Here is a 14,296-nt window from a genome sequence, read left to right as displayed (position 1 = left end):
TGAACAGTTGCTGTATTTTATCTATTCTGTGTATGCTCAGACATGGTCCTTCCTTTTTGCTCTGTGTGAAACCTAAACCTCTTTTCATGACTGTTTGTCTTGTTTTCCATGCTGCCAAGATTGTGATGTTAAATCAGTGAAGTTGCAAAGATGTTGGGAAATGCAGGAGTATGACAGTCTGTAATATGTCCTAAATCCTCTTTTGACAGATAAAGATCAAAAGCTAATTTACTCTTTTTTGTGTGTTCTTTCTGTCTTCCGAAATCTTTTTTCTTGTAACGTTATAGTATAAAGATCTCTGCTGTCCCATAAGGAGAGCTGCCATGGGCTACAGTTGTCATGGGTGATTCTCACTTCTGCAAGTGAGAGTTTGGATCTCCCAAGGAGTACTCAGAAAAACCAACCAAACAGAAAAAAAAAAGGAAAAAGCCCGAACCTCAAGAACAACAAACCCTCGGCACTGAAGTAGGAAGTGCTTTAGTGGTCACTGATCTGTCTGGGCTGTGCCTGTCTCAGTCTGTTTCTGTTCTGGTTTATGCACTGAGCTTTGTCTCTCTCCTGGTTTCCTTTCTCAGACTCTCAGAGCTTCCTCTGTTGAGCTTCTTACTGAATCCTTGTTATCCTTCTTTGGCTTCCATCCATGCAGTCCCTGTGCCAGTCCCTGTGCCAGCTCTGTTATCAGCATTGCCATCTCAATTGCTAAAACATTCTGTGGGCTGGGGACAGATTCCCTGTCATTCCTTGTCAGGGGTTGTGGGTGTGCTGTCTCAGAGTAGCTGGAGGAACAGTTCTGTCTGCTCACTCAAAGACTAAAAGGTACTGAGCTGTTTGTTGTATTTTCACTGCAGGAGTTACTCCAGTGGGTCCTGAGGTTACTTCTCCTGGTTTAGCTTTGAGGAAGGGAAGCAGCTGTGCTGTGAGATGTGAACTCTCTAGTGGGGTGGCCTAAGTTTTCTGAAATGTATCCTTAATTCTGTTAAAAATTCTCTTGGGATATTGGGAAGAAATCCTTTCCTGTGAGGGTGGGGAGGCCCTGGCACAGGGTGCCCAGAACAGCTGTGGCTGCCCGTGGATCCCTGTAGGTGTCCCAGGCCAGGTTGGATGGGGCTCGGAGCCGCCTGGGATAGCAGAAGGTGTCCCTGCCCATGGCAGGGGGTTGAATGGGATGTGCATTAAGGCCTCTTCCCACCCAAACCATTCCGTGATTCTGTGATGCTCTGAATTCTCTGTGTTGTAATAACCAAACTTTCTCAGTTAATGCTATTCCTGGGGTCTGCAGGAAAACCTGTTTATCTTGGGGTGAAGAGCTGGAGGGTTCCTCAGCTGGCTTTTACAGGCTCTTCCTGATGGGCAAAATAATCTGCTTCAAAGTCTTCCCACACCCAAGCTTTTGTGTACAGAAAAATCCCTGAGGGCCATGTGATATGAATGTCTTTTAACAAAGTGAAGCTTTGATTAAATTTTTAATATTTAGAGCTCCCCCATTCCTTCATCATTCTCTAGAAACTCTCTGTGGTGGAATCAGTGGCATCCAATAATTGCTCAACCACTAAGCTGTGGTGGTTATCATGGACACTGAAATTCTGAGTAGAACTGAACTTCAGGATAAACAGATAAACCAACCACAAGGTCTTCTGGCAGAGGCTTGGATTTTTTAGGCCTGGAGTAGATTCTGGTTTTAGCATCCCTTACCCACAAAAGTTTCTGAAAGATGTGAAGTGACATGTATTGTTTTATTAAAGTGCACTTTGGAGAGAGGAGTGACAGTCTGGCATTTGGAGCCTTGGTAATGCCGGTTTAACCCAAAACTGTCTTAGATTAGCATTGTAGGACCTTTACATGTGTGCAGGTGCTCTGAAACTCAATTTGCATCCCTAGCAGGGGGTGAGGTGGAATATGGACAGTTATTTTTCCTTTATAGTTTCTTTAATTTGCTGAGCACGTGTGCTCACGTCACTTCACTGACCTGCCCCGTGAAGCAGAGGCTACTTGCTGCTTCATGATTTCTAATTGTTTTTTAATCTCAGTTCCATATAAACAACTCTCTTGGCCTGTTTGCTTGCTTGTTTTTTTGATCAGCTTAGTGAACATCATTAGAAGAGATTTCTGCTCCGATGCCACCAGCTGATTAGAGGAGGACACCAAGGTTTTGTCTAATCTCTGGTGTGACTGTCATGTGCTGCAGCAAGGAAATGGCTTTGGAGGAAGCAGCCAAATCTGTGTGGGTATTAAACCGTGTTGAGGAGACCAGTATCAGTGGGGATCAAATGGGCAGCCATTTGATGCAGGGAGCTTATTAAAAGACAAGGATTAACTTGGCTGCTGTGCATGAGGTCATGGAAGTGGTAAGGGATTTCCAGGATGTACCTTTCCTTAAGGGCAAAAAATGTCAGCAGCAAGTGGGAGATGTCCCATCTCTGCTGGTAGTGCTGATAATACAGGTGGTTCTCATCTTCTCCAGTGTATTGATCTTTCTCTCCACATGATTTCTGCGGAGCAGGAAACCTGTCATTACCTGTTAGTTCAGGGGTGGAGTTTGAAGGGATGCTACTGGAGGAGCCCCTGGCATTACAGGGGATGAAGTCCCAGGAGCAGGTGTCAGTGGTGGGGGAGAGCTGGGTCTTGATTCCAACAACCTCCTCAAGGCTGGGTTTGGGATCACCCTGGGGAAGTTGTGGTAGAGTTGGATCTCTGCATTAGTTATGCCCTCATTTGCCTGCAGGCCAGAGCAAACCTTTCTGTCAGGTTTGGGACTTGGCTTTTGATATGGAATAGCAAATCTTAGGGGTATTAGAGGTACAGAGATTTTCTGTATGCAAAGAAAATTCCATAATGTTTAAAATGTTTGGAGGTCCTGGTGAAGTGAGGATGTCTGCATTCCTCGTGGATGAGCTGCTTTTGTTTTAAACATTGGAATTTAGTATTCTCTGCTCTTTTTCTTGTCTCTATGCTCCCAGCATCATCAGGTGCCGAGTTGCAGGCAGCAGCAGTTTGGTCAGCCAACCAGAAGGATCTCAGTTTGTGTCTCAGAAGTTTGAGAACAGAGAGTAACACCCTGTAACACCCTGAGCCAGTACTAGCACAGCGCAAGATAACAGGACACTACATTGCTAGAAATCACAGTCTTTAATCTGTGCAGCTGTGCAGAAATTTCTGTGTAGGTTCCTGGCCCAGAAGAAGAAGGTGCTGCCCGTGACAGAATAGTGGATCTTGTGTACTTGGTTTGCTGCTTTACAGCAGACTTTTTCCATGAGGAGGGAGAGCACTCTCCATGCTGGGAATTCCTCCTCTTTGGGAAAAGCAGGGCTTTGTATGGGCCATGTCCAAGCTGCAGTGACTCCTCACAGAATCTTGGAGACATTCATCTTCAATGAATGTCTCAGCATTCTTGCACAGGAAACAGTTGTGTTGTGTTCTCTGCTCCTGTAAGCTTAACTGCTCTGTTCCTAGGAATAAAGTTGGAATGGAATCACGGCATGCCAGTGAGTGAGGAGGAATGTGATATTGCAGGTCACAAGGTGTGCTGAGCTTCTGAAAGGTCCCTTGATGAGGATGGGGATGGGCTAGGAATTCCAGAGGCATTTGCTGCTGGTGGGGATGGGAGAAAGCTGAACACTCAGATTTTACTATAGGCCCAGGTCTGTAACTTAGCCTGGCTAGGTTGTGTGTAGAAATCCAAAATCATTCCTAGAAAAGGGTAGTGTGTGTGTGCGCTGGGTGAAGTGAGTAAAACTGGAGGTGAAGGACCTTGTAGAATCTGGTTTGCCATCAAGAACCACCAGCTCCTACTGCAGCATCACCACATCAGTTTCACACAGTTCTTTGTACCTTCTCAGCATTATTTTTCCTAAATCTTTCCAAGGCCTCTCCTCTCCCCCTTGAAGACAGAGATGCTGTCACCAGCTGCTGGGACTGATGCAGGTCCATGTTGACCCAAGGATGTATTTTGTGTGGACTGGTGGTCGTGTGTCTGGTCCTGCCACGGACACCTTTTGTGCAGTTGTTTTAACTTAAAATGACCCAATTCCAGAGAATGCTGGAATGGTTTGGGCTCAAAGGGAGCTCATCCTGTTCCACCCCTGTCCGTGCCATGGGCAGGGACACCTCCCACTGTCCCAGGCTGCTCCAAGCCCCAGTGTCCAGCCTGGCCTTGGACACTGCCAGGGATCCAGGGGCAACCACAGCTGCTCTGGGAATTCCACCCTGTGCCAGGGCCTGCCCACCCTCACAGGGAACAATTCCTTCCTAAACTTTTTTTTTTTTTTTTTTTTTTTGTTTTTTTGTTTTTTTTTTTTTACTAGTGTATAAATTCAGAATGTTTTGTGCAGGTTCAAGTAGTACACAACAAAATCCTCTATTTCCCGATTCCAGGTGCCGTGTTGTTGGATCCTGATCCCATGTTTATTGTGGTTCTGGTCCATATAACCATGTGAAATAGAATTTTCTGGACTATCAGTGCAACTGGCAGGAAGATCAAAGTTCCAAGCAGCTGATCTCAGATGAGAGATTATAAGGGCAGGATAATCGGATAAAGGGCAGTTGAAGAAATTTGACACTTAAAATACTTTTTGTAAATCTGCCTGTCCCTATGTGTCCTTGGTTTTGGGAGGAGAATTGGCGAAGCTGGGCTTGTCTAGGCAAGATATTCTGGTGAAAGATAAGAGATTTGGAAGTTTACTGTAGATAATATGTCTAATAAGTGATTAACTCTCTGCAGGTGAGGGTTTGTGTGGGGAAATGAGTGTGTGGGACTTCTGGCTGATCACTAGCATTTGGTTATCTTGTTTGTGTGTTATCTTGTTTGTATTTCATAATAACACTAATCCTGAAACACGTGTTCCTCGCTTCCTGTAAGGAGAGGGAAAATGTGTTTAAATGTTGAGTAGAAATGGAGCTACTTCCAGGAAAAAAAAAAAACCCTGGAAACTTGGGATCAACCAAGGTATTCGTCAAAGGAATTGAAATCAGCAGTAAATTGAGACACTTAGTGCTGTCAGACAGCTTCCTCATTGATTCAGCACTGGCTGTTGCAAGCAGGAATTCTGTCTACGCATTTTTTCTTGCTAATTATATAGAAATCAGTAATGATGCTGAAATGCTATTTTTGCCTCCAAATGTAATACTGTGTTTCTGCAGAAGCCTTTCCCTTTAGTGGGTATTTTCTGCATGAATCAATGTAAAATTCCAGCAGGAAACTTCATGTTCTCAGTGTTGGTGTAAAATGTGGTGATGCAGAGGATCTGAGCAGTAGCTTCAGCTCTTAGTACAGTGTGAGGCATGGGGGGAGCTGTATCCTCTGGGGAGGAATGCAACAACTCTCATGTTTCAGGAATTTGTCAGTTTTTGCTTTAATGCTATTTATAGTTCAGCATATATAAACATTGGCCTGTGTTTAGGTGAAAACACAAAGTTTCATTTGAAGTCGGATGTGTGTGGAGTAGGCTTGTGGCAGCAAGAGTTCTTAAAGGTACCCAGGCATTTGGGATTCCTCTGGGAGGTGTTGAACTGCAGTTCACTAACAGTGTGTTTTACACTGTGAAGCTGCAGCTGATGTGAGAGCAGCCAGGATTGTTTTTCTTCAGAAAGCTTGGATTTGACCATAAACTTCTGTCTTGAGTTCATAGATTCACAGAATGGTTTGGAAGGGATTGGAAGGCAACACTTGTTCTCACTTTAGCTCCTGTTGTACTACAAGGAGCAGCTGCGTTTGCTTTTCCTCAGAGATGAGTGCAGCAGTTTGTGCAAGCCCTTGTAGATGAGCACTAGCCTTTACTCCAGCTGGCACTGGCACTACTACCTGTAGCAGGACAAGAAAATCACAGGCAGACATTCAGGGCTGCTGTTACTCAAAGTGTTTAGTGAGGGGCTCCAAAATGAGGGATTGCAGCAGTGTGTGTCTGCAGAATGCTTTGTATTTCATGTGTAAGTTGAGTACATACACATACTTCCTTTCTCTTCAGTAAATCTTCTGAGAGGAGTGAATTGTCATCATCATCATCATCATCGTCTGTCATGACTCATAAAATATTCAGAGTTGACTACAAAAGCTTCTTTCCAAACCCCAAGTTATTGGGTAATTTAGAGCTTGTCTTTTTGGGCTGGTTCTTGGGGAGTTTCTTTGTTTAAGAAATTTACTTTTGACTCTCCAATGTGGCGAAGGTTCTGTCAAGCCTTTTGCTTTAGAGGGATGCTTACATCCAAGACTCCCACAGGATAATTCTTTCTCAGGGAGCACATGATTTTTGCAGTAATCCACAATTCTAATCTTTGTGAATAATTCCAACAGTATGATAAAGAGGGAGGGAAGGAAAAGCCAGCATTAGAACTGAAGCACATTCCCAAAGATCACAAGACCATTAAGAGCAAATCTTTAATTTTATGCTTCATTGATAAAGACAAAGTTAATTGAAATGTGGTCTAAAATATGACACCCAGCCTCTATCCTGAAACAGTTGAGGAGCACACCTAAGGCTTCAGGTATTTGGGAGAGCTGTATTAACTTCAGGTATTAGCTTGAGAGCTGTTAATACGAGAGGATGGAGCGAGCTCTTGGGAGGGAAATTTAGGCGGTCTCCTGGGTAACCCACAAGGAGGAAGAGAGCTCAAACCCATGGCATTAATGCAGCACAGGGAAGACATGGAGCTCTTGGAGCAAGCCCTGAGGAGGTCACTAAGTTGATCCAAAGGCTGGAGCCCCTTGACTCTGGACCTAGGCTGGGAGAGCTGGAGTTACTCACCTGGAAAAGGCTCTGGGGAGAGCTCAGAGCCCCGTGCAGGGCTTGAATGGGCTCCAGGAGAGCTGGAGAGGGACTGGGGACAAGGGATGGAGGGACAGGACACAGGGAATGGCTTCCACTGCCAGAGGGCAGGGCTGGGTGGGATATTGGGCAGGAATTGTTCCCCGGGAGGGTGGCAGGCCCTGGCACAGGGTGCCCAGAGAAGCTGGGGCTGCCCCTGGATCCCTGGCAGTGCCCAAGGCCAGGCTGGACACTGGGGTTGGAGCAGCCTGGGACAGTGGGAGGGGTCCCTGCCATGGCAGGGGTTGGAGCAGGATGGGCTTTGAGGTCTCTTCCTACCCAAATCCAGTCTGTTGATTTTAAGACTCCATAGGATGTTGTTAGGATGGTGGTGCTAAATAAAGCTTTTTGTCCTTAGGAAGTCAGTTGCACAGTTGGAATTCTGAAAACAGGTTTGTCTCAGATTCTCATGTGATGTGCTGCCCTCAGCCTTTCGTTCTGGATGAGAACAGTTTCTCTGGAGTTCATGAATTATTTCTTTGTTTGAACAAGTTTGTGTCCTTTGTTTCGGTCTTCAGAATGTGCATCTTAATGTTTGTTTGTTTTCTGAAATAAGTTTTTTCCATGCTGTTGTTTCCAAGCACTTACTGTAACTTTTTCCAAAGCTTCTGAAAAGGTTGGGTTATAGTTCATATCTTCTAGGCAAAAACATTATTTCTTTTCTTGTGTAGGACGCAGGTGACTTTTTGATCAAGTTCTTTTTGTTCCACAGAATCTGTCTATGACCTTCTCCCAAAGGAGCTGCAGTTACCACCTTCCAGAGAAACATCCATAGCATCCATGAGCCAAACAAGCGGTGGTGAGGCCGGTTCGCCGCCTCCAGCTGTAGTTGCTGCTGGTAAGGACTCTCCTTTATTCTGGTCTTTTCTTAAGGTTTGTAACGTTCTGGCCAACATGAACAGTGCTGGGAAAGTTCTGAGTGTAAAAAAGAGCTTGTGGAGAAGTAACAGAGTTCATTCTAGGAGAATGTAGGTGGTACGGTTCAGCTGAGTGATCAAAAGCGTCAGGGACTTTGTTAATGGTTGCTGTGTTTCATATATGCATCTCCATAGGAAATAAATTATCTGTTCCTCTATTCTGTTATGCCACACAGGCAGTTAACTCCTAGAATGCACTCTGTTTTCTGAGGGAATAAATCCCTGTTTGGAACTAAGGCGGAATGCTGACTGACTGTAAACCAGTGGATTCTAGTTAGGATAAAAATGGAATGGGAGATGACATTTTGGGACATGAAGCTTTTACCAAAATGTGAGGAGGAAGAAAAGGTCATGTTTTCCATGGGGGCTTGAGGAGATGTAGTATTTAAACTCCTTTCACACACATCTCTAGTGTGATGTGGTAAAAAAATCTTCAAATGCATGAGGGTATAATCTACATCAGCTGTAACTCTGTAAATGACCAGTGTAGTTATTTTTCTGATTTCTAAATGACAGCATATAGAAAAGAGGTATGACCTTTTAATCTGCATTCTTTTCTTATTCCCAGCCATGTTCTAGACTTTAAAGACTCTCACTGATCTTCACTAAATATAAAAAATTGAGGATCTAAGGGCAAAGCTTTGATTTGGGAGATCAGCCTCAGTGCTACCTTGCATCTGGAATTCTTGTCAGTAACTTGTATGAATTAGTACACATCTCTGCAGTGGAGAAAAAGATCATTTTGCCCATTATAGATGTGTCTCCCTTCACTGGATAAAGTTTTTGTTTTTGGTTTTTTTTTTCATGGTTTGATCCCCATATTTCTTACAAGGTCATGTTCCACTTTCCTAATTGGCCTTAAATTGTTGCTTGAGAAAAAAAATGTCCATAGGGTGAGGATTCGCATATCTGCATTATTCCTTTCTCTCTCTCTCTCTCTCTCTGAGTTCATATGCATTAAATGATTGTGTGAGAATATTTCCCAGATTTACATGGCCCAAGAATCCTGCTCAGAACCTGAAGAGGTTGTAGGTTTGTCAGAGAAACTTTACAGCACTGCTCACCATTCATGTTTTGCCAGACCTCTCCTGAGAACCTGTGGATTTAACTGTGCACAGTGGAACTTGGTCATTGAATTTGATACTTTTGTTATATTGAAAGGATTTGATGTTTTTATATCACTTAGTAAAAAAATAATTTGGGCATCTGTTTCTAAAATCAAGATACTTAATGATGGGTTTGGTTCATAGAGAGCAGCAACCAAATCTTGTAAAAACATGTATCCTAAAAACAACTGAACAAAAACTCCCCACAAACCCTGTTACACTCTAAATCCACAGACAGGCCTGAACTGCTAATTAATTCTGTACCTAACAGATAAGACTTAAACTTGAATGGAACTAAAAGTCTGTTGCCTCCAGGTGTTTGGTGTCTGCCAACAGCCAGTCCAGATCCTTTAAAAAACCTGAGATGCATTCCTTAGGTGTGTTTGGGTTAAACTGCAGCACAAGTTTCTGGAATTGAAAGCTTTAAAAATGAATGTTGAGGCTTGTTAGCACTGAAAGGAGACCTGATGATTCACCTATGAACACTTTTCCATGTCAGAGACCACAGACTGAGCTAATACCAACTTGAGAGCTGGGATTGTTCAGCGTGGAGATGACCAGGGTGACTTCAGAGCTCTTCCAGTGCCCAGAGGGACTCCAGGAGACCAGGAGAGGGACTTGGGACAAGGGCTGGAGGGACAGATGTTAAAAATTCTATTTTAACTGTCTGTGTTTTTCCTGTAGCTGCACCCCCTTGGTAGAGAAAAGGGTGGTTTACTGTATTCTTTAATTGTTGTGGGATTTCTTCAGCATCTTTGGGAAGTTGCCACCACACTTTCAGTCTCTTACCCTGCCTCAAGTAGTAATGAGAGGTCTGGCTGGGGTTTCTTCACAGAAAAATTACCCTGGGCTTTGTGCAAACCAGGTGCTTATAGAGGGAAACAAACATACATTTTACACTTATATTTCAAAGGATTAAGATTGACTATCATTTGCATGCATCAAATGTTTAATAGCAGACTGTAGGCAGACTTTTGGGGAGCTGACACTGTACAGGGGCAGGGTAAGGAGGAAGGACTGGCAACCTCTTGTTCTGTATCTGAAATTTTTCCCTTGTTTTGTGTAAGTCTTTCTATTTTTTTTCGTCTCATCATGCTTGCCTTAAAGCCTCCATTTTTAAGAATGTGAGGGAAATGATAGTTCAGTCTGTACAGGGCTGTAGGTAATCTCATTTACTCTTGTTTTTAAAAGGAAGGGCTAATTTGAACAACTAGCCACACCATATAGAATTCCCCTGCAGATCTGATTACTCTGGGTAATGAGAGGATCTGTGACAGGGATTGATCCAAAGCATTCAGAGCTTTTTACTACTCCTCTAGTAGTTCACACAGCTTTTTCTCTGCCTCCTGAAACACAGAGTAGGGCAACATCTGGCTGAAATTAAGCTTACTTGAGACTTTTTTGTCACCTTGCTGTGGGGTTTTGTCCCATATAAATAATACTGTACCTTGGAAATACTGCTGCAGTTAACTCAAGGTTTTTTTGGAGGAGCGGGATAGGCTGGTTTTAGCAGTGATGACCTCACAGGGACAGACTTCTAGTTCTTCCATTTAGAAATTTGTTTTGTGATTTACAGAACAGTTGTAAGAGTATGAAAATGGAATGTTGCTGATTAGATTTTTCAATAATTTGTTGATAAATGTCTATCTCCTATTCATTGATCCAGACAAAAGAGGTGTTACCCACTCTCTGAATACCAAACAGACAAGTATGATTTCATAGAACTCTGGGATTTTGAGCTGCTATCTCAAGCTTCTAATTCTGTAGTTCTTCTGGAAAACAGAAGGGAGGGAATGGATCTGTTTTTACCCTTGGAAACAGTTCTCTGTGCTTGCTATATGAATTCCAGTGTCTTTGTTCAGGGGACAGGAAAAGGAGGTTTCTGCCTGGTGCAGCACCATAAACACATTAATATGAATCATCTCCAGATTCTGGAAATGCATGAGGGTGTCACGCTGAGAAATGTCATTGTGTGCTCTGCCTGGAGATTTTACATGAAATAAATGTGCCTGAAGCTTTCCCAGTGCTCCTGCACAGGGTTTGTGAGCTCCAGTTTCTTGAGTCTCTTCTCACTTAGTTCTAAAAGGCTGGACAATTTTTTGGTGTTGATCAAGACACCTTGAACCTTAAAATGCTTAAAATTCACTCTGCCAATTTAAGTCCTTTCTCAAAGGTGTAGGTAGCACATGGTTCTTGTCTTTGGGGGATGATCAGGAGTATTTTTGACTATATTCTTCAAATGAGTGTTGCATTTTCATCTTTTTTTTCCAGTGCCAGGAATGTTCAAACCTTCTGAATCCCTGTGAACTGTTAAAAAACTCACTTCCCTTCTCACATCCCTTGTTCTTCCTGCAGCAAAACTTGGAATGAGGTGCTTCATCTTGTTGATGATCTCTCAAGCTGCTTTCCTTTTCCCATAGAGGCAAATATGCGTATATATATGTATATATATATATGTATATATATATATATATATATGTGTGTGTGTATATATATATATGTGTGTGTATATATATATATATGTATGTATTTCCATATTTTTTGTGTTGCTGTCCAGTTTCCAGTTCTTATTTTCCAGTGGTATTCTCCAGAGTGCTGTTCTTGCTGCAGCAGAAGGGGAACAGGTTTTGTGTTTCTGAAATGTATTCACCGATCTCTTCTTTTGCATTCTCCATATTGGGGTACAGTAAATCTGTGAGGTAGTGAAGTCTTCTCTCTCCCAAATGCTGTGATTGCATCCTAAGAAAATAGTAAGTTAAGGGTGAAACTTTATCTTTTTGTGAGCAATTTTATGCTTCTTTTTATCCTTACTTTTTAATAAAAGGGACGATCTAGTTGTCCAAACAGGTGCAATTGGCTTTTTTTGATAGGAGTTGTAATTGAAATGTTGCCATAAGCATCTTTGGTCATTGTAATGATGAAAATAAGGCTTTGCTTCTGAATTGCTACTTTAGGGACATAGATAAAGATACCTGCATTGCCTGTGGGGTAGAGACTGGGTGCTAAGGGGTCGTGTTTGTTTTCTGCTGCCAAAATAAGGTTTTTTCATCCTTCTCCAGTGAAAGACTAATGAAGCCTCAAAATGGAGATGGGTTTGTTTTGGTTGAGTTTTCCTTGAGTGGCTTCTCAGGCTTCTTAATTTTTATTTTTACTGAAAATATTTTGTTCAGTTATCATCCTTCCTGGTGTCATTAGTCAGTTTTTCCTGTTAATACAGAAATATTTACCAGAGGTTTCAAAGGGGATCTCAGTGCTGTCCCCAGTTCTCTTATCCTGGGCTTACGAATGCATGTTGTAAACAAACGAGCAGAAAAAAAGATTCTTCATTGTAGTTGGTCTCCGATGCCTGTAAAAACTTCCATTTCTTTGTAGGCTTTTCCCTTCCTCTTCCCACCGCCCTCCCAGTTGGAAATGCCTTCCTGTCATTTCCAGGTTTTCTTCCGGGGGTTTCTGTCTGCTCGCTGCAGTCACGGGTCCAGTGCTTGAAGCAGACCCCAGTGCTCGTTCCAAACTCCCCCTCCTGCTGCTGTACAGGGGTTTAAGTTTTCTCCTGGAAGTTCGTGTCCCTGAAGAGCTGTGGTGGAGCCCAGTCTGGAGAGGCCAGGTCGTGATGAGGGTCAGCTTAGCTTGGAGAGGTTCCTTCATCATTGCAAAATCATTCCCATCATTGCTGAGAAATGCCAGAGATAAAGATTTTTCTTGCTGTTTCCATTTTATGGGAACGTTTTAGGTGTGTTCTCTCCGAACTGGGTTGGAATATCCCAGTTGTACGGAGGTGTGTGTGTGTGAGGGCCTTCCTGCTCCATGAGCTCCTTAGAATTCTGTATTTATGTTGGTGTTTGTGTCAAGTTCATATCTTTTTTTTTATAAATTGTTTGTTTTCAGTCTTCATGAATTTCACATCTAGTTCACATCTTTTTTCTAAATTAAATTTATTTTCAGTCTTCATGGATTTCGTACTGTCAGTACACCAAATTTTCTAGAACTGCACAATCAAACAGAGACTGTTTCATCATTCTGTGAGGTTTTTTTCTTATGGCAATTTCTTGCATTAAATGGCTGCTGTTATTAAATCAGAAAGACGTGAGAGCTACTTTGTGACAGAATTCCCTGTTCCATAAGGAATAATAGGAAACCAAAGCAGCAAGGGGCAGGAGCAATCCTATTGTGCCACTGCTTGAGCACCTCCTTCTGTAGCAGCATCGTGAAGGCCAAGAGCAGTTCTTGCTTTCTTAGGAAATACCCACCCCTATATCTAAAAGATAAAATAGTCTGTTTCTGAAATGGATTTATCTTTGCAGGGAGCTGGGAGATGCTGAGAGGAGGCAGGCAGGGCTTGCAGAGAGCAGCTGTGGGTCCCAGAGTTCTGCTTGCTTGGAATCAGCCTTTGGCACTGAGTGGGAAGGATCTAAGATCCATGGAATTGGTGTGTGTGAGCCACTAACAAAAGTCCTCCTTAGATACCTAAACTTGAGTGTTAATTGAATCATGGGAGTCATAACAAAAACCATTGATTGATGTATTTACCCAAAGTATAATAATTCACTGCTTGGGTCAGCATGGGAATGTAAAGGGGAATTTACACTGTTGGGCTTAATGTAAATTAAATTAACCTACCTATCTTGAATCTGAGTGTGTTTAATAACTGGTGAATTGGATTGCTTTATGATATTTGCTGGGATGCTAGTTTTTTTCTCTATTAATACACTTAACTTGCATTCTAGCTTCGCCATTCAGAGACAGGCATCGAGTGGTGGGTTGTGTGACAGTGTCTGTCAATAGTGAAGACAAATAGTGCCAGAGACACTTAACCCATCCAATCTCACCCAGGGTATAGGTCGGTCTTGTTTTCAGACTTCTTCATAAGTCTCTTTTCTTTCTTTCTTTCTTTTTTTTAATTTTTAAATTTTTTTTTTTGTTTATTTCTGAATAGTGGATTGATACTGATATGAAACTAAACTTTTTGGAAAAGTTTTTGACATGACATCAGTAATACAAGAAGAAGAAAAGTAGAACCCCAAGTTTGGCATGTGAGGTGTTGAAAGCAGGTTTGCAGCCACTTTGTAAGTTCTGGGTTTTACCTTTAAAACCTCTGACAACACAAAGGTTGATGGTGGAAATTTTGCACAGTTTCCTTCTGGGTCTGTCCTGAAATTGTTCTTCTGTGTCCAGGGATTCAAATAAACAAATTAATATAAAAAAATCCTACCAAGGACATGACATGTTAGATAAATTAACACATTTATAAAAGTTATACTTCACATACTAAGCTTATGAACCACTTAGTCCTCACCCTGTGGGTGAGATTTCATTTTTGACACTAGTTTTCTGCACAGAACATAGAGGATACCATGGGATGCAGGGGAGGTTATGAGGAAAAAAAAAAAAAATTCTTTAATGGCTTTTTGTCCTGGCTGTCCATGCACAGGTGGCTGGAAAACTTGTGAAACCAAAAATAACTTCAGTTTATTTATTT

General features: G+C 42.4%; 1 protein-coding gene across 1 annotated transcript in view; it reads left to right on the top strand.

The window, feature by feature from the left end:
- The window catches only part of NFAT5 (nuclear factor of activated T cells 5), a 48,200-nt gene that overhangs the window by 10,640 nt on the left and 23,264 nt on the right, over positions 1-14,296 (top strand). Inside the window, exon 2 of the mRNA XM_062500022.1 lies at positions 7,510-7,635. Within this exon, the coding sequence (XP_062356006.1) occupies positions 7,510-7,635 (126 nt within the window). The remainder of the gene's footprint in view (positions 1-7,509; positions 7,636-14,296) is intronic.

This window comes from Cinclus cinclus, chromosome 11 (assembly GCF_963662255.1).
Source record: "Cinclus cinclus chromosome 11, bCinCin1.1, whole genome shotgun sequence".
NCBI classification, from domain to species: Eukaryota; Metazoa; Chordata; class Aves; order Passeriformes; family Cinclidae; genus Cinclus; species Cinclus cinclus.
The sequence above is the reverse complement of the archived record's forward strand: the minus strand, read 5'-3'. Positions and strand labels throughout refer to the sequence as shown.